The sequence below is a fragment of the Capricornis sumatraensis genome, chromosome 10, assembly GCF_032405125.1.
Source record: "Capricornis sumatraensis isolate serow.1 chromosome 10, serow.2, whole genome shotgun sequence".
In the NCBI taxonomy this organism is placed as follows: Eukaryota; Metazoa; Chordata; class Mammalia; order Artiodactyla; family Bovidae; genus Capricornis; species Capricornis sumatraensis.
In genome coordinates, this window is record NC_091078.1 from 36,037,551 (window position 1) to 36,062,547 (window position 24,997).

The window sequence follows — 24,997 nt, forward strand, 5'->3', positions numbered from 1 at the left end:
TAATTAGAGACAAAGTGACTGTGTGAAGCCTTTTTAGTCTTGGACATTTCAGCAAAAGGAGACTAATCAGACGTCAAGAATTCTGAGCTCTTAAAGAGAAAATTCAAATGTTCACTTGAATATTTATGCTTCTTAATAGATTATCAACTAGAGATATTTATAAATGAAGTATATACTTTTAAAACATGTAAGTTATACTAATTTGTGTTTAATTCCATGTGTTACCATCTGTTGAATATATTCTGAACAGCAGAATATTCACAAAGAATTGGCTTTGTGTTTATTCTGTTCTTTATTTCCAGTAGTCAAACTTAAAAATGTCTGTGTCTCCATCCAAGTAACACTGTTAACAGTCTGTTATGGAGAAGGAGAGCTAGAGAGCAAATGATGCTTAGGGCCGGTATCAGTAACAAAAATTTGTCAATGATTTTTAAATGTATTTAGCCTTGCCTAGCTCGGTGTGTCACCATCTATCATATGGAAGTGTCTGTGTGATGAATGACCCTTTCAATGTATAATTACAGTAGTTACTTAAGAATCCCCAAGACTCCAACTTCAATGTCATTGGTTTTAAGATTTTTACTTGCTATTGTTGTTGCTGTTCTGTTTTGGTCTAAAGGTGAATAAATACCTTCAGCAAAGGTGAATAAGTACCGTCCCCTACGCTACCCATTCAGACTCCCTGGCCTGCAGTGGGCTGGCTCAAGATTCTTTGAGGAGAATCTAGAAAACAGTTTCTGTTGGTTTTGTGTCTCTTTGCCCCTACTCCAAGTTTAGAAATTTTTGTTTGAGAAAACAAAAATGACATAAATACTTAACAGTTTCCATATTGATAAAATTTGAATGGGATTATATGGATTTATAACACCAGTTGGAAACATTATATACACAAAACTTACTATTTTAAAGTAAGCATTTTTAAAGGACTTTATTTTTGAATACAGTCTATGCAATCCTCTCTCAACCTGATTTTCTTTGGTGTTTAAATAATTAGTTCATACTTCTGTAAGCTTCCTTTTTCCTTTTCTTTTTTAGTTCTTTGTATATAAATGAACTTGCAACTTGTACCAACAGATGACTTTCTAAGTTCTAAACTGTCATTTTCTAAACCTGGGATTTAAATATCTTTAATATTTAAAATATTGATTATTGTTAAAGGTGTTAGTGTATATATAATGTGATTAATTTGGAAGGTTGCATCTGTGTAGAAGTAATGCGGGTATCAGTCTTTTATGAAGTAAATAAGTGCTCTTAAATCCACATCTTATCCTGCCAAAGTCTGAAATGTCTTCACTGATGGTTTAGTGGCATATTTGTGCTTAGTTGGTTCATTGTACTTAGTTGGTTCATCCCCCCTTTAAAAATATGTAGCTCTCCCTTGCAGGGATATGGTTGAGGGGGAGTAAGAGCTCACTAGTTATTTTCTTACCCAGTTTCTAACCCTTGTAGACCTGGAGTTTTCATGTTGTTGATGGTGGTGGTGGTATATTTTTGTTGAATAAAACAGACTGATTTGGTTGGAGCCTCCTCCACTTTTTGTTTTCATTTTTAGGGATACAAGTACTCTCTGGTGGGAAAGGGGGACCTTAAGGTAAATTTGTCTAAAAAGTTGAATATCTAGGTAATCTTGCTGGTAAATTAATAAGAATTATTCTTAGTGTTTTTCTAAGAAAATGTGAATGTTTTGCACTTTGTCTATTACTGTAAGTTTAAAAATCTTTTTGGTAGTGTTACTTCACCATTCTCCCAGTTAAAGTCTATTGTTCAAGTTCTATTTCCTGGAAAAAAATCTTTTGTCATTTCCATTTGTTTTCTTTACTGTGATTCGTTTCAAGCTTAGTTAAAATTGTGTCTTAGAGTGAGTTCTAGGAATTAAAAATTCTAGTTAGGGTAAAAAATTCTTTTAAAGGTTTTAACAAATCTTTCACTATCAAGAAAATAAACAAGTGAAGTAGTCTTAAGCTGAAATCTATTTGATTAACTTTACCATAAATGAGATTGTTGGGGGGAACCTACTTTTTTGTGTATGTGTATATTTCTTAAATGAATGTGATAGAAATCTCTGTTTTGTGAGCCTAGTGATGTTTCATGATCCCTGTGATATAAACTTTTTTCCAACTCCTACTTTTTATTGTGAAGTGATATTGGAGTACTGACTGCATTGTGACAATGCTTGGCTGGCAATACCTCTTGGCATTTTGTCTTTATCTCATCACCTAATTTAAAAATCCAGCACTTGATAATATAACTTGACAGAAATGATTGTACCAGCTGATAAAGTAATGAAAATGAAGAGAAGGAACATATTCCTTCCTTCAATAGCGTGAGTTTTTTTTCCCCTTAAGTGACATCTGTGTAAATTAGAAATACTCTGTATTAAAACTGATAAACTTAAATGTTTCTCTTGTGTTGATTCTTAGATTATGAGGAGGATCAGACAGAATATTAGAGTGGTTTTTTACAGTTTTGAAATTTGCTAAGTCAAACGTTTTATTTTGACACTTTAACGTTGTGAATTGTTCAATACTTGTAATCTCTGTATGTCTATGAAACACTGTGCCATATTCTCCAACTTTACCTAGGTGCCACTGTATATAAGCAAGGACAGCTATTTTGATCTCCATCAGCATTGCCTTCATCTGGAAATTTGGGAACAGTTCACAGTAAGCCTCCCAGCAGTTTTGCAAACTGAAGTACCTGCAGAAACCATAGCTATTCACCAAAATACACAGACTGGGTGCATGGTATCATGGAAATTATTCGGTAAAACAAAAACAACACAGACACATACCAGGTTTATGTGTATTCTATTTGAAGTAACATCTACAGGTGCAGCTTTGATTTTGAATAGAATTCCAAATGATTTGCTGTTGTACCCACAAGATTACAGAAAATGTGAATTAAAGTAAATGTTTCTGCAATCTTCCTATCCTGTTTTTTTTAAACCCCTTTTAAATGTTTCCTTTTATGAGATGAAAATTTGGTTATAATTGGTAGAGAATAGAGAAAATAAGTGGTCTGTGGTTGTTTCCTTTTTAAAATAATAATTGCAAGCATTGGCAGCCACTGTTGAAGGGCTTTGCATGGGTTATTTATCTTCTCAGGAGCCCTAACAGGTAGGTACAATTACTTCTCTGTTTTTAAATCAGAAAACTGAGGAGAAGAGAGTCTAAGTAATTTGTCCACAGTCACATTCTAGGTTGTGGGACTAGAACTTGAAACTAGAAAGTCTTACTCTGGTGCCTCTGCTCAGAATGTGGTATATTTGTGTTATTTTAGAAACTGGCTTATTACCAGTCAACTAAAACCTGGGGAGCTTTTAGTATCTTTTGACTGATACTGAATCTCATAAAGCTTTTTAAATATATTTTATTTAATTTTTTGAATAACTAATACATTCACATAGTTCAAAAACCAAAAAAAATATGAAAAGCTATACAGTGGAATGTCTTCTTTCTGTCTTTGGCCCGACTTTCCATACTGCACATCCTTCCCCCGCCCTTACCACAAATAACCTCTGTTCTTGGTTTCTTATATTTCCGTCTATACATTTTTAAGGCATATACAAACAAATACAAATGGAAAGTCTCATTTTTTCCTTCACTTTTACCCAAAGAGTGGTGGTATATACATACTGTTTGCTTTTTTTCACTTAGTTTTTCTTGGTAGTCTTCCCATGTCAATAGATAACTTAATCACACTTCTTTTTTTAAGGTAACTGCTTAGTATTCCATTATATGAAGGTACAGGGCTTCCCTCATAGCTCAGTTGGTAAAGAATCCATCTGCAATGCAAAGACTCTGGTTTGATTCCTGGGTCAGGAAGATCTGCTGGAGAAGGGATAGGCTACCCACCCAAGTATTCTTGGGCTTCCCTTGTGGCTCAGCTGGTAAAGAATCCGCCTGCAATGCGGGAGACCTTGGGTTCAATCCCTGGGTTGGGAAAATCCCCTGGAGAAGGAAAAGTCTACCCACTCCAGTATTCTAGCCTGGAGAATTCCATGGACTATATGGTCCATGGGGTCGCAAAGAGTTGGACACGACTGAGCGACTTTCACACTTCATACACTTCACACCTCACATATGAATGTACAGTTGTTTAGTTAGCCAGTCTTCTATTAATGGGCATTTGGATTGTTTCCAGACATTCTATATGTGCCATTTTACACATATGTAAATATGTACTTGTAGTCTAAATTCTTGCAAATGGAATTTTTAGGTCAAAGACCATGTACATTTGTAATTGTGAAAGATAGTAGTATATGCCCTCCACAGGAGATGGTTACCAGATGATACTCGTGTGCAATTTAAAACAATGCCTGCTTGCCCACAACCTGACCAACATGAGTATTATTAAAATGTTGGATTTTTGCTATCCTGATAAGATGCAAAATTATATATCAGTGTGTTTTAGTTTTTTCCGTATCACAGGTAAGGCTTACTACCTTTCATTTGTTTAAGGTTTATCGTTTATCTTAATTTCCTTTTGTGTTTGTATCTTTTCCCCATTTTTCTACTGCACTATTGATCTTATCAATTTCTAGAAGTGTTTTATTTGTCAGGGATATTAATCCTCTGGGGGCTTCCCAAGTGGCTCAGTGGTAAATAATCTACCTGCCAATTCAAGGAGATGTGAGTTTAATCCCTGGGTTAGGAAGATCCCCTGGAGAAGGAAATGGCAACCCATTTCAGTATTCTTTCCTGGGAAATCTCATGGACAGAAGAGTCTGGTGGGCTACAGTCCATGGGGTTGCAAAGAGTTGAACACTACTGAGCATGCACACCCTTATTAATCCTCTGTCTATAATAAGCTGTACAATTTTTTCCCAATATGTTGTCTATCTTCTGACTTTGCTTATGGTGGTTTTGTCATGGAATTTTTTTTTATTTTTATGCAGTCTAATTTATTGATTTTTTTAGTGACTTCTGGACTTTGATAGTTAAGAATGCCTTGTTCACAGCAATAATTCATCTATATGTTTTCTAGAACATTCATGGTTTTATTTTTTTAGATCTAAATTTTGATTCCTTGGAGTGTATCCTGGTATAAAGTGCAAATTAAGTATCCAACCTATTTTTCCCCCAGATGATTCCCCAGTTATTCCAGCACCATTCATCTTTTCCTCACTAGTTTGAGATGCTAGGTGTAATCATATCTAAAATTCTAGGTTCTCTATTCCATTGGTCTGTTAGTCCTGTACCTGTTCCACATTGTTTTAATTACTCAGGGCCTAGGTTTTAATAGCTACTGCATTCGTCCCCTCAGTCTCCCCCCACACCTCTTTAAAATAATTTTTTTTAAGCTGTTATTTGTTCCATTAATGCTTCAAAAAAAAAAATCCTTTAACATATGAATGATGCTAAAACTCTGCCCACCTCAAGTGTTTGGAGGGTTGCACTTTTAACCACAATATGTCACTGTCCTTTTGATACTTCACTTGATAAAAAATCTACTTTTTACTATCTGCTGTGTTAATCACATCAGTATTCTATTTGCCAGTGCCCAAACAGGTAAGGACAAAGAGACAGAAGATGCAGCTGAGACTCAGCTTCTAAGAATGATTTCAGAATGATCTTGCTATACAATCCTTACTTGCTTTTTTATTCCATTATGGATTCTTTGTACAAAAGTTAGATATCTGTCAAAGATTCATGAAAAAATAGGGAGGGGCCCTTAAATGAGTATTAAACTTATGAAATCTATATGCAGTGGATAAAAATGCAAGTGTAATAAGTCACCTTAAAAAACCCCAATAACTTGTCAGAATAGCAGGATCTGAGTATTCGCTCGCTCTTCTAGGAGCTGGACATATAGCAGTGAACAAAACAAATATCCCTGCCTTCAGGTAAATTCCATAACCTCACTGGGTTATATCTAGTTTATAATAAGAATATACCCAGAGAAAGAATACAGTTGACCCTTGAACAACATGGGTTGGAACTGCATGAGTCCACTTGGAAACACGTGAGTTTTCTTCAATATATACATAGGGGCTACAGCACTACCTAATGTGTGGTTGGCTCAATCTACAAATTTGGAACTACAGATACAGAGAGCTGACTATAAAGTTATACATGGATTTGACTCCCTGGGGCTCAGCCCCCACTAACCTTCATAATGTTCAGTAATCAACTCTATTTTAATAGAAGAGGAATAGGTAACATAGAAACTTGTCTAGTGGAGAAGGTACCCTCCATACCAAAATCACTGCAGACAGTGACTGCAGCCATGAAATTAAAAGACACTGGCTCCTTGGAAGAAAAGCTATGACAAACTTAGCATATTAGAAAGCAGAGACATCACTTTGCTGACAAAGGTTTGTATAGACAAAGCTGTGGTTCTTCCAGTAGTCATATATGGATATGAGAGTTGGACCATAAAGATGGCTGAGTGCTAAAGAACTGATGCTTTCTAATTGTGCTAGAGAAGACTCTGGAGAACCCCTTAGACAGCAAGGAGATCAAACCGGTTGATCCTAAAGGAAATCACCCTTGAATATTCACTGGAAGGGCTGAAGCTGAAGTTCCAATACTTTGGCCACCTGATGAGAAGAGCTGACTCATTAGAAAAGACCCTGATGCTGGGAAAGATTGAGGGCAGGAGGAGAACGGGCCACCAGAGGATGAGATGGTTGGATGGCATCACCGACTCAATAGACATGAATCTGAGCAAACTCCCGGAGATAGTGAAGGACAGAGAAGGCTGGTGTGCTGCAGTCCATGGGGTCGCAAAGAGTCGGACACGACTGAGCGACTGAACAACTGTGTGAATGAATCTTAGTGTCTGCTTAAAAGTGCCATCAATTTGTCACAGATCAATTAAAATCAATTAAAACAATCTACCTACCACCCTTGGTCAGGGCAGAGTCAGCATTCACCACACATCATTCTAATATCATTTAAGTTTTCTATGCTGATTTCCTTCACAGACCATATCACCAAATGGGTAAGTGTTCTGTCCTTTTTGACAGGTTTTCAGTCTGCAAGCCTGAAGCCCAGACTTTGGGCTAGTGAATGCACCAAGGGATAAACAGTGGCATAAACTGAAAGGTGCTGGTAAAACAGCATTTGTTTATGCTAAATGTACCCCGTTTATACTTCAGTTCATCCTTTCAAGGGTACTTATGACTGCAAAGAGACAGGACAGACTGTTGTAGCTTAGCAAGGTTCATGGGAAATAGAGGGTCAGAGTCAAGAAGGGTCAGAGTGACAGGAATCAGTGGAGAAAGAGGCAGATTTTGGAGGTCATACAAGATAAAAAGAAACAGGTCTACCTGAAGAGATCAGGCCACTCATCTGAAGTTTGGAGTGGGCTTTTAAAGTTCAGAGGGAGAATCTGTTCTACAGATGGGAGAGTCTAATATTCTGCATGGCAGGGCAGCCTCTGACCTGTCGAAAGAACAGATCAGAATTGGAGGCTAAAGAAGGAATGCTGGCAAGGAAAACAGAGGGGAGATCCAGCCACAGGTCAAGGGACAGAGAGAAGCAACCCAGCTTTAGAGAAACCAGGCAGATACCATTAGGAGCTCTTGCGTCAATGGGCTTGCACCTAAGGACTCTGGCTGCCAGGTCATCAAGTAGGGGTTTTAGTCTCAGAACCCCACTCGGAATGAGCCCACATCACTGCCCAGGTCCAGAAGACTTGAGTGACAGGAATGAGGAATGCACACAGTTATCTAGGTTGGGGGCACATGGACGACATTAGCTGATGTTCAGGTATTTTGACCCTTTAATGAAAGGGCTCTGCATACATGCCTGCTTAGGGCCAAGAGCAGGGTTAATGTAAGGACTGTGCTGACTGGACCCACAAATACCAAGCCCAGGGTTTAGCACATAGTAAGTGTTCAATAAACACTTAATTCCACTTCCTTACCCTCACTGTCCCTTAAAAAAATGTTAGAAGTTTCCTCACTTTAATCAGTTTGTTTGTAGTCTCAGAATTCCGCTATTTAGCTTGATCATTTCCAAAAGCTCCTCCACCTGCACTTTGAAAAGTCTTAGGTAATACTGTGCACCATTAACAATGCTTTTAATTAACAAAATTCTCACCTATATGGGATAAAAATTAGAAATACATATTAGATGTGTCTTTGATGAGCCTTATGCTAGTCTATATTTTATCATGCAGTAATCTAAAGCAAAGCAAGTTGTTTTTTTAAGTTTCTTGGAAATCTTGACAGCTTCAAATGTTTAGACCCATTTAGTTCTAATACAAGTTCATCTTTATTGTCAAAAAGTAAAAGCAATATTCTTGTAATACTTAACTATGTAAATGTAAATGAGAACCTTTTTCTCAGAGTACTTCTCACGCTCTAGGATTTACTAATTCTTACTCCTTTCCTCTTAAATAGGGGTTAATTGTTCAAGGCCAACAAAGAGCAGTTCTTTTGGATTTTGGTCGAGAAAAAATTGGGGGATACATTAGCAACTGTGCCTGATGTAAGCAGCTAAACACAATAGCCAGCATAGTCATTAACACTGCCTGACATATTCAAGAAAGAACTGGCATAGCTAAATGTGACTGACGTGTATATATTGTCAGAATCAAAACTTCTTAGAATTCACAGTTGTGTGTGAACACACTGGATGTTTTAATCATCAGCTCAATTAAATGGGTTCACTGTAGAAAGGGAAAAAAGCCAATGAAAGGTATCTACAGGCAGACCTCATTTTACTGTGCTTCACGTTACTGCACTGCAGATACTGCATTTTCTACAAATCGAAGGTCTGAGGCAAGCCTATGTGGCTCAAGTCTTCCAATGCCATTTTTCCAACAGCACTGGTGTCTCTGTGTCACATTTTGGTAATTCTCACAATATTTCAAATATTTTTCATTATTATTGTCATGGTAACGTGATCAGTGATCTTTGCTGAAGATTCAGATCATGGTTAACATTTTTTAGCAGTAAAATATTCTTAAATTAAGGTATGTGTATTTTTTTTATATAATGCTACTGTACACTTAAAAGTATAAATGTAATTCTTAAAAAAATGTAGACCATTGTTATTTATTGAATTTGTTACAATATCACTTCAGTTTTTTATGTTTTGGTTTTTTGGCTACTTGGCATGTGGAGTCTTAGCTCCCCAACCAGGGAATGAACCCTCACCCACTGCAGTGGCAAAGGCCTAACCACTGGACCTCCAAGGAAAATCCCTAATGTTTTATGCACTGGGAAACCAAATTTGTGATTCACGTTTTTGCAGTATTTTGCTTTACTGCAGTGGTTTGGAATCACACCTGCAATCTCCAAGGTCTGCCTGTACACAAACCAGTTGGCATTCTTTAGACAGTTAACTCCATAATTAATCCTACTGTGTATATTTCCAGTGGGTGCACAAGAATATTCATATGCGGCCTTTTAGTGCTGAATCAGAGTTAGCTAAATGATGGTACAAAATTTTTGGTGATACGGCCTCTATCCCATTCTTAAACTTTCACATTATGGGTGGGGAGGGGGTAATTTCATCATGTTGCCTTAAAACAAGAGGATGTTTGGGTATTTTAGAACCAATAATCTCCATTTCTTGTCTTCTTGTGACCTTTAGTATTTCACCGAGGAGTAGGGCTGTTAGTGTACTTGGAGCACAAGTAAAAAGAAATTTAAGGGAAACTTAATTTTCCTTTCCATACCATACGTGCAACATTTCAGAGTAAAAGTGATCATTTACTATGAGATAGAGTTTGTTACAATCACAGTTTTTGATATTCTGGATGTGTTTACAATTGTACTTCTTTTAAAAGGGAAGAGAACAGGCACTTAGGACATTTTTATCTTTTCCAATAAAAGTTCAAATAATACTAGCAGCTTAATCATAAAAACAGGCTATCAGTTAATGCTGAGTATTTCAATCTTCCTGCCAATAACAACAGAATAATAAAATATTTGTATGTCATAGGATGAATATAGGACTTGTATGATTTTAGTAATGTTTTAAAAAAATACATCTACCCTTCAATGACCTAATACTGCAGAACTGCATTACTTCCTGAAAGCATGACTTAGAGGATTTTTAAGCATTTTCTGAGTCTGCCTTTAAATTCTAAGTATCATTAACAAAAATAGTATGAGAAGTAGGGTGTTCTTAAAGCTATTTAGAATAACAGCTTATAATATTTTAAGGCAACCTGAATTATCAGTGCAAATTTTGCTTCACTGTAGAGTTTTCCCTGGCAGTAACTATTTTAAATATGTGACCCAAATTCTTCCACATATTGGAAAGCAAAGTTGTTGTGTGATTATGCAGGGTGAAGGTATCCCATACACAAGAAAAACCCTACTGTGATCCACTGAAAACTCAAAATTCTGATTTTAAATACCATCAGGGTAAGAAAAGCAGACTTGATCCCTATGAAGTCAATGCCCAGAGATAAGTTATTTCTGAAGGCCAAACTGGGAAGTAAGATATCAGAAATGGGTTTCTCCATGAGGACAGAACTTACTAAGTTCCTTTTCACCTGCCCCTCCCTCTGTCCCCAAATATGGTACTTTCTCTTTGGTAATAATACTTCCTCAACCATGTACAGCCTCTAATTATAGGCAGTTTTATACCTGCAGGCCATATATATATATATATATATATATATAGTCTTGGAGATCTTTAGAATGGCACTTATGGTTTCTGGAACATGGCGCTTTTCCATGACTTAAGAGGCAGGCATCATGCTATAGAATATTGCAATGCTACTATTAATATCTTTTTAAACAAGCAGCTTCCAGTAGGCTGCTTTCAGAGCTATTTAAAAATAAAAGGTATAATTTTAATATGGTTGGAAACGAAAATAAAACTGTTAGAATTCCACATAGATGTTCTGGCTCAAAGATGCAAGGATATCTGTTATTCATCCCCTCTTAAGAACTTCTTTGTTCAGTCACGAATGTTCAGTAAGCTGGAAAAGGTGCAGTCTTACTGAAGTTTCGAGGTAATGGCTATTAGATTTACTGGGCTGACAAACTATGCAAAAATCTCTGAATACAGAAGAGGAGGTTTAATAGTGTAAATCAATTCTATCCATGTTTCTAATGTTATCGACTTATCATTGGAGTGTGTACATCAGGACCCTGTTGAAAGGAGGATTAAATTTTGGAAAAATGTAGGAGATTCTTTGAGGAACCAACCATCTGTGCTTTTCAACACTGTAAGGAACCAACTACCTACTGTGTAGTCTGCTGACATTCTGCTGCATTATAAATTTCAACACTTGAGTTGCAATTGGCTTCCTAGACGTCAACTATACTTCGAGTCTAACAGAATCTTAGTGACCTGACGAGGTAAGGGTCTGAGGAATACTTTAGTCCAAAAGCCTTTAAAAAAAAAAAAACCATCAGACTATATACTGTATACTTTTAAAGTGAATTATGCATAAAAGTCTGTGCAAACTATGACGTATATTGCAATAATATTCTCAAAAAATCCTAGTATATTTTAGCATTAAGTTATATAAAATACATCTTTATAAAAGTACAGAATTTTTTAAAGTTTAAATTATACTCACGGAATAGGCAGCCAGGCTCACTTTTTAGTACTAAAATAAGATTTTATCAATCTAAATTATTGCTTAGTCCTATAGAGCCATCAGAAACCTGTAACAAATTCAAGTCCTATTTCTTAAGGAAACATGCCCTAAAAATTCAGCTGTCATTAAGTTAGTCTTTCTTAAACGTTTCAACTGAGGCATATCTTCCGTAAAACTGTTAACTGACGCTACCCATGGCTTGGTTTGTCAGGATCCAGAATTGAGTCTGGCTGTAAAGTTCCTACTTGTGCCAGGAAGCTGCTCGCTGTTTGTTGTCCCCAGTCGTAGTAGTCTGGAGCAAAACTTGAAAAGGAAAAGAGAGATTTCAGTGACTTGAAACATTATGCTGACTGCTGATGACATGCCTATTTTAGGTTGACAGAAGTGGGCTTCTATATAGATAATCCTAAAGCTTTTCAAAGTAGTTTCTTGAAGCTAGTTTTCCCACACAACTGTGCTAGCTATGCACAGTGGCTAGAAGACCTCCCACAAAAGTCACCTCAACTCTAAAGAGCCTGGAAGAGTAGTATTACTGATATACATAATAATACCAATCACTATGTATATCACAATGCTTTAGCCACAAATTGTATCTGAATCCTAATGGAGAGTCTAATTCACTACCAGTGTGTTTTTGGACAAACAACTTCTGTGCCTCAATGTTAATATCTGTTAGGATGGGAGTAATATTAGGAACTAACTTGTTGGGCTTTTGTGAGTTAATACCTGTAAAACTTTTAGAACATAACAGTATCTTAATATACGGTCACCACTCAATCATGCACGTTGAATTATTGGTGTTCCTATTACTATTTCCCTCTATATAATGGAAAGACTGGCAGGTGGAGGGTTAGGGCTGCTCCAGCAGACACAGGGGGACATAAATAGGGAGCCGGCACTGCAGGGCGTGACTGGATAAGAGGACAGTTTTAGGGAAGAGAGTTGGGTAGGACACCTTTGACCTCAGGAAGTCCTAGTTCTCCCTTCTTTATCTGTTCTTTAGACCTTCTGACTGGATGGATGGCTCTACTCTCTCTTTTTCCCTATCACCATCTTTTCCTCTATCTGACCGCATGTTTCCACTCCCTGGTCCACTGAGACAGTAAGGTATTCTCCCAGCTTTTCCTGAATTCTCCTGTGCCCACCATAAGGGCTCCTTTCAGACTTCTTATGAGGTTTTCTAAGGATTTTACTATTGGTAATGAAGAGCAGAAAAGCAAGCATATCCTCTCTTTATCATTTTACCCCAGGAGGAAAAGAATTTACCTTAAAATGTTAATGGCAGGTCTTTAAATTCACAAAGGATTACATAAGACTGGCTTTCACTGCAAAAAACCCCACTCGGCCTGAACCTGTCCTTTCATAGGAACAGCGGAGTGGTTCTGGAAGGACCAGCAGAGAGAAGAGAGGAGCTTGGCAAGCATGAGGTCAGCGCTTTAGCCCCAGAGTGAAAGAGGGGACAGGAGCACTGGGCAGTGGAGTGTGGCTGAAACGTCCCTGGGCTGGGGCGGGGGAACAGAGGGGAGACCAGGGGGCAGAGAAGGACCCAGGAGCGACCACACCTCCTGTTTGCAGACCATGACCACAACCACAACCTTGGCCTTGGCAGCCATGGGAAAGCGCATGGTCCCTGGAGGGAGGGTCTCGACGCTGGCTGCAATCAGTCTCACTACTCAGGTGTTCCCCCTCCTTTTTCTGTCTGCCTCACCTCCCAGCTCCAGGGTTTTAAGTAGATATTCTGTGCCACCCTCCCCCTGCCCCCATTTAGTTTGAATCTATCTCGTTGGCTCGGCCTTCAGCCCCCTAGCCATGCCCCTCTAACAGGAACTAGGTAGGGTCTTACCTTCCCTGAAGTCCCTGAGGGGCAATGTTCCAGGCAAGGTCATCATCACTGTCATATCTTCGAGGGTTGTCAAAGAAGTAAGATCTGGGACCGAATCCATGGCTGGGGACCATTCCAGGGTTTGTCTGGAGGGACAGTTTAATTGTTCAGTGTGCTTTCAGTCACTGTGCCTTGCACAAGGCAAAGCAAAACGTCCCTTTCTTTCTTGCAGGAGACTAAAGATGCATTCACCTGAGTGCAGGCACCTGTTCAGCTGGAGTGTTCATTTCAGTTGCTTTTATATTTGAGTATTAACTTTTTCTCTTAGTGGTATGCACAAAATCTTGCAGAGTTCTGCTTGAAGCAGTGAATTGTTGTTGTGTTAACTCACTCGGTCATGTCTGACTCTTTGTGACCCCACGGACTGTAGCCCACCAGGCTCCTCTGTCCATGGGATTTCCCAGGCAAGAATATTAGAGTGGGTTGCCTTTTCCTTCTCTGTGGGATCTTCCCAACCCAGAACCAGGGTCGAACCTGGGTCTCCTGCATCGCAGGCACATTCTTTACAGCCTAAGTCACCAGGGAAGCCCCACAACAATGAGTGATCACTGTTTCAATCTCTCACAGAAAAACCAGACAATACCCCAATCAGCCAAACTAGACAGTCCCAAATAAGATCTAAACCTGTATAATCATGTGGGCATTCACAGCAATGAATTAAAATAATGAAATGATGAAATTTTAAGAGTTTCTTAGCCAGTTTATACAATCTGCCTCTCCTGTTTCTGTCCCCAAGCTGAGTTTACCGCTTAAGAAAATCACAGTTACCCACAGGGCACTGCTTCTAGGACCCCACACGGATACCCAAATCCAAGGATGCTCAGGTCCCTTATATAAAATAACATAGTACAGTCAGCTCTCAGTCTATGCAGGTTCCACATCTGTGGATTCAATCTGGCCTTTGTTTGGCATCTTTGTCCATATCACTAGTGGTACATTTAAAAGTTAACCAAGAGAGTTTGAAAAACGGTTATTATAGGATGGGTATCTATATGTGAATTTCTGCTTTTCTAAGACTAATCTAGCCAAACATAGGAAGCAAAGCAGAACTTATACAAGGTGGAACACCTTCAACTTTACTGTTTGTAGCAGTTCAAGAATATCTCTACATAGAATGAAATTGAACCCTTACCGCACACACACATACAAAAGTAACTCAAAATGGATCTAAGACCTAAACATAGGAGTAAAAACTATAAAACTTTAAGAAGAAAATATAGGGGCAAATCTTCATGACCTGGCAAAGAAGTTTTAGATATGTCACCAAAAACAAACAACAAACCAAACAACATAATCTGGATTTCATCAAAATTAAGTATTTTTGCTTCAAAAGATACCATCAAAAATGTGAAAAGACAGCCACACAGAGAAAATATTTGCAAATCATGTATCTTACAAGAGACTTGTATCTAAAATATATAAGAACTCTTACAACTCAATAGTAAAAAGTCAACTCAATGCAAGAAGCTCAAATCAGGTGCTCTGTGACAACCTAGAAGGGTGGGAGATGGGAGGGAGGTTCAAGAGGGAGGGGACATATGTATACCTATGGCTGATTCATGTTGATGAATAGTAGGAACCAACCCAATATTGTAAAGCAATTATCCTCCAATTAAAAAAAATGTTTAAGTGGGCAAAGGATCTGAATAGCCATTTTTCCAAGGAAGATCTACAAATGGCCAAATAAATACATTTTAAAAATGCTTGACATCTGTAGTCATCAGTGAAATGCAAATTAAAAGCCAAAATGAGATACCTATCACAGTGTCCAGAATCAAAAAGCCAGATAACCAAGCACTGGGGAGGATGTAGAGGAAACTTCACTACTGGGAATAAAAACTCTCTGGCAGTTTTTCAAAAAAGTTAAACCTAGAATTACCAAATGACCCAAGCAATTGTACTGCTAGATACATACTGAAGAGACATGAAGACCTATGTTCAAACAGAAAATTGTAATGAATATTTATAGCAGCATTATTCTAACAGTCAAGAGGTGGAAACAACCCAAATGTCCATCAATGGATGGATAAATAAGATGTGGCATACCCACACTATGAAATACTGGCCATAAAAAGGGATGAGGTACTAACACATACTACAGTGTGGATGGACCTTGAAAACACTCTGCCAAGTGGAAGAGCCAGTGACAAAAAGTGGCATGCTATATGACCCCATCCTTATCAAAGTCCAGAATAGGGAAGTCTGTAGACACAGAAAGTAGATCAGTAGTTGCTTGGGGACAGGGGTATGGGGCATGGTAGATAAAGGGTATGACGCTTCTTTCTGAGTTGATAAAAAATGTTCTATGGTGGTGATAACTGCACATACCTGAATATATCAACAACCATTTAATTACACACATGAAATTGGTAAACCATTTGTTGTATGGAAATTATATCTCAATACAGCTGTTTAAAATATGTGTGTGTGTGTGTCTGTGTGTGTGTATACACACACACATATAAAATGGAGATTCTCAAACTTTACAGTGCATTCAAATCACTTGGGGTGGTTATTAACTTATTTAAAGTGTAGATTCCCAGAACCTACCCTGAGAGATTCTCAACTGAGTCCAGGACATGGCCTAAGCATCAATACTTAGACCAAGCAAGCACCCCTTGGGTCTCTGATGTGGATCCAAAGAGCCACACGTCTAGTACACTGTTACACTGGCTCCAGTGATGTCAAGTATAGAGGCTTGTTTATACCCACTGTGTTCTGGATACAAATGGTAGAGAACATGTTTTAAAAACACCCCACCTGCAGGATATGCTCTTTTAAAAGTCAGTGAGTATTAATTAAATTACAAGTTTCTCCCCAAAAGAATATCTGATTTTTGTCAAATTACAGAAGTTACAGATTGTTATTCAGTCGCTAAGTCATATCCAACTCTTTGTGACCCCGTGTGACTGCAGCACTCCAGGCTTCCCTGTCCTTCACCATCTCCTGGAGTTTGCTCAAACTCATGTCCATTGAGTGAGTGATGCCATCCAACCATCTTATCCTCTATCGCTTCCTTCTCCTCCTGCCCTCGATCTTTCCCAGCATCAGGGTCAAAGTTACAGATAGTAATAGGACTATTACTGAGTCATTAGGAATTTAGTTTCTTCTCCAAACCTTATTATGCCGAGCAAAGCCACAGTGTAGGACAGAATTAAAATCATGGACCTGAATTCCATTTCATGGTGGCGTACAAGGACGTGTGTTCATCTCTTCTTGCAAAAGCACCAAAATTGCAACTAGCTGTTGAAGAACCATTGATAGGAGGATGCCAGAATCCACCAGTAAAAGATACCCCACATCCAAAGACAATGAAGCCACAGCAAGATGGTAGGAGGGGTGCAATCACAATGAAATCAAATCCCATACCCTCCAGGTGGGTGACCCACAGACTGGAGAAGAAGAATACCAAAGAGGTTCTCTCACTGTTGTGAAGACTCTAAACCCCACATCAGGCTTCCCAGCCTGGGGATCCAACATAGGGACTGGGAATCCCCAGGGAACCTGGCCTTGAGGGTCAGCAGGATTTGATTATAGGACTTCCAGAGGACTGGGGGAAATAGAGACTCCAGTTTTGGAGGGCACAAACAAAACCATGCATGCACCAAGACCCAGAGGAGAGGGGCAGTGACCTCACAGGAGACTGAACCCAAACTACCTGCTAGTATTAGAGGGCCTCCTGTGAAGGCGTGGGCTCTCAGGGGCATACCACAGGGACGGGAGGCCCTGGAAGGTACCCCCTTGGCATAAACCCTCTTGGAGTTTGCCATTAACCTTACCATAGAGCCCTTAGACCCCAGGGCTGGGTCGCCTCAGGCCAAACAACTACCAGGGAGGGAGTGCAACCCCACCCATCATCAGATAATTGGATTAAAGCTTTACTGAGCAAGGCCCTGCCCACCAGAGCAAGACCTAGTTTTTCCCAGTTCCTCCCATCAAGAAGCTTACACAAGCCTCTTAGCTTCATCCATCAGAGGGCACACAGAAGAAACAAGAAGAAACACAGTCCCACAGCAGCTAAAACAAAAACCATAGTACAGAAAGCTAATCAGGATGAAAAAGCAGAAAGTTATGTCCCAGATGAAAGGACAAGATAAAACCCCAGAAAAACAACTAAATAAAGTGGACATAGGCAACCTTCCAGAAAAAAAAAAAATTCAGAATAATGATAGTGAAGATGATCCAGGATCTCTGGAAAAGAATAGAGGCAAAGATTGAAAAGATATAAGAAATGTTTACCTAAGACCTACAGGAACTAAAGAACTAACAAACAGATGAATAATACACTAGAAGGAATCAACAGCAGAATAATTGAGGCAGAAGAACCGATAAATGACCTGGAGGATAGAAAGGTGGAAATCACTGCCACAGAACAGAATATAGAAAAAAGAATGAAAAGAAGACAGTCTGAGAGACCTCTGAGACAACATTAAACAAACCAACATTGGCATTATAGGGGTCCCAGAAGGAGAAGAGAGAGAGAAAGGACATGAGAAAATATTGGAAGAAATAATAGCTGAAAAATTCCTGAACATGGGAAAAGAAATAGTCAACCAAGTCCAGGAAGCACAGAGAGTCTCAGGCAGGATAAACCCAAGGGGGAACACTCCAAGACACACAGTAATCAAACTGACAAAAATTAAAGTCAGAGATAAAATATTAAAAGCAACAAGAGAAAAACAACAAATAACATACAAGGGAACTCCCATCAGGCTATCAGCTGATTTCGCAACAGAAACTCTACAAGCCAGAAGGGAATGACATGACATATTTAAAGTGATGAAGGGGAAGAACCTACAACCAAGACTACTCTACCCAGCAAGACTCTCCTTCAGATTTGATGGAGAAATCAAAAGCTTTCCAGACAAGCAAAAGTTAAGAGAATTCAGCACCACCAAACCAGTTTTGTGACAAATGCTAAAGGAACTTCTCTAAGCAGGAAACACAAGAGAAGGAAAAGACCTACAGAAAATCAACCCAAAACAATTAAGAAAATGATAACAGGATCATACATATAGATAATTACCTTAAATATAAATGGATTAAATGCACCAACCAAAAGACATAGACTGGCTGGGTGGATGAAAACATGTGCATGTATGCACTTCCACTCACCACATCATTCTGCTTGATGCTCCCAAATTGTACATAATTATTTTATATTTTTACATTAGTCATGTTCCCATTATGGCTTACAATTATAATTATCTTTTGTTTTTTGTCTGGCTATTGATTGTGAAAACTGATAAACATCTTTTACCATTGTGATTATGTAACTATTACTCACTTAATACCATTGTATCATGATTGGTCAACAGAAAAATAACAGAACTCTCTGTCACCAAAAGTAGGATCTAATAGAAAAACCTATAATCACTTTTTAAAATCCAGATGCATATAAGAATTATCTTGAATGTTTTTGAAAAATACAAATGCTCAGTTACTGCTTTTTTTTCTCCAGAGCTCCAGATATGTTTCTAATGAGCAGTCATGCTTAAAAACATCTGGACTATATGACGATCTTTTACTTTTATCTAGTTTGTTTCACTTTTTCTATTTCATATTCAGTGCTCCCGTTTCATTTAGTTTATGTTCTCCAGTTTCTCCATCTCTTTTTTTGATGCTCTTTCTCAAGTCTTTATCAGGTATAGTAGAAAAGCTTTTATATACATAAATATAAATATGTATATATGTTAGAAAACTTATGAATTTTTGCCTAACTAAAAAAATTATGACATTTTGATTCTACTTGTTTGAGCTAGTATAAATAGAATGCTAGATTTCTAACTAAAAAATAGATAAGCAGCAAAGGTTTAATGTATAGCATAGGGAACTATAGTCAATATCTTGTAATAATCTATGATGGAAAATAATTCCAAAAATAATACATGTGTACTTGTAGAACCGTATCACCTTGCTGGGCACCTGAAACACTGTAAATCATCTATACTTCAATAAAATACATTAAAAAAAAAAATCATGGATCTGGGAGCCAGGATGCCTCAGTTTGAATTGGAGCTCTGTCCCCTACCAGCCATGATTCTGAGCCTCAGTTTCCTCATCTCAAAATGAGTATTATATTCATCTACTTTACAGAGTTACTGTGAGAATTAAATACTTTAGTATATTTTAAATGCTTAGAACAAGACCTAGCACATATAAGTGCTATACAGTTGTTAGCTATTTTTACCAAATACTGTATGTAATAATGCTTTTAACCCTGGCAGTCTTGCCCAGGGGTATTTTATGAACACTGGTGCTTCACCAAGCCAAACCTGATACTCAGATTTACCTGCTAATGAGAATTACTTCATGACTACAATATAAAACATGGGAAGGGCTTCCTATTTATGATTTTACATTGTTCATGCTGAACTAACTCTTTCAGGATGAATCAGGAGATAATGTCCTTTAGGGAATAAAGAATCATTTTCACTCATTAACACGCTACTGCAGATGAGCAGTTATCAGTGTGACCCAACAACTGCTGGATGTTCCCGGGATGCTTTCAAGGATCAGCAGGGTCATACCTATTTGCATAATTAGCATATTAAGAAGCTATTTACCTTTTCTATTGTGTTGACACTGGCACCAGTGATCCAAAAGCTGTAGTTAGCAAAACTGGTGCTGCTTGAGCACATTTCAAAGCAGTGAGCACATTTCAAAGCAGTGACACCAACTGTACTAGCAGTTACTGCGCTCTTCACCACTACACAGTCACAGTTTAAAAAAGATTCACTTAACAAAGCAGAAAAAACTGACTACTGTAATTTTATTGCAAGAAAAAGAACCTGTACAACTCTGAGTTACAGTTACTTTCTGCATGCAACATGACAGCTTCCTGACAACCATGACTTTTCAGCTGTGGACATTTGGCAGACACTCTTGCAAAAATGAATGAACTGAGCTGTAAGTTCAAGGAAAACATGTGACTATCTGTTTTCACTGATCAAATTTCACCTTTTAAGCAAACATTAAAGCTTTAGAAACCTTGTATTCTCCACCGTGAGGTTGACAGGTTCCCAATATTTGATTTTTCTGATGATCAGTGGTGAGATTAATGAATGAGATATTCTTCTTGTATAATGGAAATAGCACTTTTGAAAGATATGCATAAGTCAATAAACCAAAATTTTCCAAATGACCAATACATGACATGACAAAACCATGCATGGGTATAAAGATCCATTCAAAGTGCAAGGTAGATGGGGAGGAGAGAAGACGGCTGAGGAATAGGACAGGAATAGCACACAAATTCATCGAAAGATTATCTGAACGCTGAGCAAATATCAAAGTGCAAGGTAAACCGACAGATGTTAACATAGAAAACAACGTGAAAAGGTCACTGATACAGGTTTAAATTCCAAATTGCAGCTACGAAATCTTAAGAAATCATACCTCATTGAGTTTGGGTATATATTAAAAAATACATTTATATTAAAATGTGAGTCTTGATTTTCTTCATATACTTCAAAATAACATTTCACAATAGAAGCAGATAGGAGAATCCAGCTGTCTTCTAATAAGCCAGACGTTAAAAAGAGTCACAGAATTTAAACAATGAAGAAGAACTAAAGAACCTTTTGATGAAAGTGAAAGAGGAGAGTGAAAAAGTTGGCTTAAAGCTCAACATTCAGAAAACTAAGATCATGGCATCTGGTCCCATCACTTCATGGGAAATAGATGAGAAAACAGTGGAAACAGTGTCAGACTTTATTTTTGGGGGCTCCAAAATCAGTGCAGATGGTGACTGCAGCCATGAAATTAAAAGACGCTTACTGCTTGGAAGGAAAGTTATGACCAACCTAGATAGCCTATTAGAAAGTAGATTATGCTTTTGCCAACAAAGGTCCATCTAGTCAAGGCTATGGTTTTTCCAGTGCTCATGTATGGATGTGCGAGTTGGACTGTGAAGAAAGCTGAGCGCTGAAGAATTGATGCTTTTGAACCGTGGTGTTGGAGAAGCCTCTTGAGAATCCCCTGGACTGCAAGGAGATCCAGCCAGTCCATCCTAAAGGAGATCAGTCCTGAGTGTTCATTGGAAGGACTGATGCTAAAGCTGAAACTTCAATACTTTGGCCACCTGATGCAAAGAGCTGAGTCATTTGAAAAGACCCTGATGCTGGGAAAGATTGAGGACAAGAGGAAAAGGGGACGACAGAGGATGAGATGGTTGGATGGCATCACTGACTCAATGGACATGAGTTTGAGTAAACTCCGGGAGTTGGTGATGGACAAGGAGGCCTGGCGTGCTGTGGTCCATGGGGTTGCAAAGTCAGACACAACTGAGCGACTGAACTGAACTGAACTCTTCTCACTACTTTGCTTTGGAGAATATAGTTCTTTTTCATAAAATAATTATAGTAACACATTATGGGTTTATTTATAATTAATTAACAAATATTTTTTTAAATTACACATATACATACCTCCAAACTAGCTTGTTGGTGTACTCAATAACTTATCAATGTAACCCCAAATAGCCAAAGCAATCTTGAATAAAAAGAACAAAGCTGGAGTAGGCATCATGCCCCCCTGATTTCAAACTATTTTACAAAGCTATAGTAATCAAAACAGTATGATACTGGTATAGAAACAGACACAGATCAACAGAGCAGTATAGAGAGCCCAGAAAGAAACCTATGAATATATGGTCACAGCAATATGTGAACCGTGAACTTCCAGATATTCAAGCTGGTTTTAGAAAAGGCAGAGGAACCAGAGATCAACTTGCCAACATCCGCTGGATCATTGAAAAAGCAAGAGAGTTCCAGAAAAACATCTATTTCTGCTTTATTGACTATGTCAAAGCCTTTGACTGTGTGGATCACAATCAACTGTGGAAAATTCTGAAAGAGTTGGGAATACCAGACCACCTGACCTGCTTCTTGAGAAATCTGTATGCAGGCCAGGAAGCAACAGTTAGAACTGGACATGGAACAACAGACTGGTTCCAAATAGGAAAAGGAGTACGTCAAGGCTGTATATTGTCACCCTGCTTATTTAACTTCTATGCAGAGTACATCATGAGAAACACTGGACTGGAAGAAACACAAGCTGGGAATCAAGATTGCTGGGAGAAATATCAATAACCTCAGATATGCAGATGACACCACCCTTATGGCAGAAAGCGAAGAGGAACTCAAAAGCCTCTTGATGAAAGTGAGAGAGTGAAAAAGTTGGCTTAAAGCTCAACATTCAGAAAACGAAGATCACGGCATCTGGTACCATCACTTCATGGGAAATAGATGGGGAAACAGTGGAAACAGTGTCAGACTTTATTTTTTGGGGCTCCAAAATCACTGCAGATGGTGACTGCAGCCATGAAATTAACAGACAAGTTACTCCTTGGAAGAAGTTATGACCAACCTAGATAGTATATTCAAAAGCAGAGATATTACTTTGCCAACTAAGGTCCGTGTAGTCAAGGCTATGGTTTTTCCAGTGGTCATGTATGGATGTGAGAGCTGGACTGAGAAGAAGGCTGAGCGCTGAAGAATTGATGCTTTTGAACTGTGGTGTTGGAGAAGACTCTTGAGAGTCCCTTGGACTGCAAGGAGATTCAACCAGTCCATTCTGAAGGAGATCAACCCTGGGATTTCTTTGGAAGGAATGATGCTAAAGCTGAAACTCCAGTACTTTGGCCACCTCATGCGAAGAGTTGACTCATTGGAGAAGACTTTGTTGCTGGGAGGGATTAGGGGCAGGAGGAGAAGGGGACGACAGAGGATGAGATGGCTGGATGGCATCACGGACTCGAAGGACGTGAGTCTGAGTGAACTCCAGGAGATGGTGATGGACAGGGAGGCCTGGCGTGCTGCGATTCATGGGGTCGCAAAGAGTCGGACACGACTGAGCAACTGAACTGAACTGAACTGAAGTTACCACAAAGCAGTCAAGAACACACACTAAGGAAAGAATAGCCTCTTCAATGAATGGTGCTGGGAAAACTGGACTATAATCTTACATCATACACAAAAATTAACTCCAAATGGATGGAAGACTTGCATGTAAGACCTGAAGCCATAAAACTAGGAAAAAGGATTGGCAGTAAGTTCCTTGACATTCATCTTGGTGAGGATTTTGGGGTCTAACTCCAAAAGCAAAAGAAACAAAATAAAAAATAAACAAGTGGGACTACATCAAACTTAACAGGTTCTGCACAGCAAAGGAAAACCATCAACAAAATGAAAACGCAACCTACCAAATGGGAGAAAATATCTGCAAGTCCTAGACAAGATAAGGAGTTGATATACAACATATGTAAAGAACTCATACAACTCAATAGCAAAAACAAACTGTACCACTGCACACCTGTCAGAATAGCTACTATCAAAAAGAAAAGTGCTAGCGAGGATGTAGAGAAAAGGGAATCATTGTGTATTGTTGGTGAGAATGTAAATTAATGCAATCACTATAGATGTTCCTCAAAAAATTAAAAACAAAACTACCACATAATCCAGCAGTTCCTCTTTTGCATACTTATCTGAAGAAAATGAAAATATTAATTCAAAAGGATATACACATCCCCATGTTCACTGAAGCATTATTTACAATAGCCAAGATATGGAGACAACCCAAATGTCCACCAATGCATGAATGGAGAAAGAAAATGATATGCGCACACACAAAATATTCAGTCCTAAAAAGAATGAAACCTCCTGATAAACCACGATGGGAAAGAATGTGACAAAGAATACATATATGGATAACTGAGTCACTTCGCTGTACAGCAGAAATTAATACAACATTGTAAACCAACTATCCTACATTTTTTTTAAAAGAATGAAATCTCACTATTTGCAAAAATATGGTTGAACCTTGACAGCACTATGTTAAGTTAAATAAGTCAACCAGAAAAAGATAAAAAGAGATAAATAGCGTATCATTTCACTTATATAGGGAATCTAAAAGCAAACAAACCCCAAGCTCACAGATATAGAGAACAGATTGGTGGCTGCCTGAGATAGGAAGGAGGTGGGCGAAATGGGTGAAAGGAGTCAAAAGATACAAACTTCCAGTTATAAAAATGAATGAGTCATGAGGATTCACATACAGCATGGTGATGATAGTTAATATTGTACTGCATATTTGAAAGTAGCTGAAAGAGTAGATCTTCAAAGTTCCTATCACACAAAAATTTGTAAACTATGTGTGGTAACACATTAGTTGGACCTATTGTGATCATCTTGCAATATATATAAATACCAAATAATTACACTGTATACCTAAAACATTTATATCAATTATACCTCAACAAACAAATAACAACTAATAGTGTATCAGTGTAAAGTATCCTGAGGCCAAAAAGTTTGGGAACCACTGCTCTAGATAATACCCTAAACAGTAGATATATTCAAACACAAGAGCCAAGTAACTCCATATACACACAGGGTGTGTTAAGGCTGCATGTTTCCCTGGATAATGCGACCTGAGAGGACAGAGAGACTATCCATTTTATTCTGTCTTCATTTAACTCATTATTTACCAGGGAATTTTGTAGAAACTAAGGCCTGTGGCTGGCAATTTTTATTTTGGCCAGCCAAAAATTAATTCTGCTTTTTCACTAGCACTTTGTGGGTTGTTATATTCAGTAAT

At 38.3% G+C, this 24,997-nt stretch overlaps 1 protein-coding gene across 1 annotated transcript in view; it reads right to left on the minus strand.

Annotated features, from left to right (window-relative positions):
- Window positions 1-10,623: 10,623 nt before the first annotated feature.
- GPR137B (G protein-coupled receptor 137B) overlaps window positions 10,624-24,997 on the minus strand; it is a 57,423-nt gene continuing 43,049 nt past the window's right edge. Inside the window, exons 6-7 of the mRNA XM_068982371.1 lie at window positions 13,361-13,485; window positions 10,624-11,820 (exon numbers count right to left, since the gene is read on the minus strand). Of these exons, the coding sequence (XP_068838472.1) occupies window positions 11,706-11,820; window positions 13,361-13,485 (240 nt within the window). The 3' untranslated portion in view covers window positions 10,624-11,705. The remainder of the gene's footprint in view (window positions 11,821-13,360; window positions 13,486-24,997) is intronic.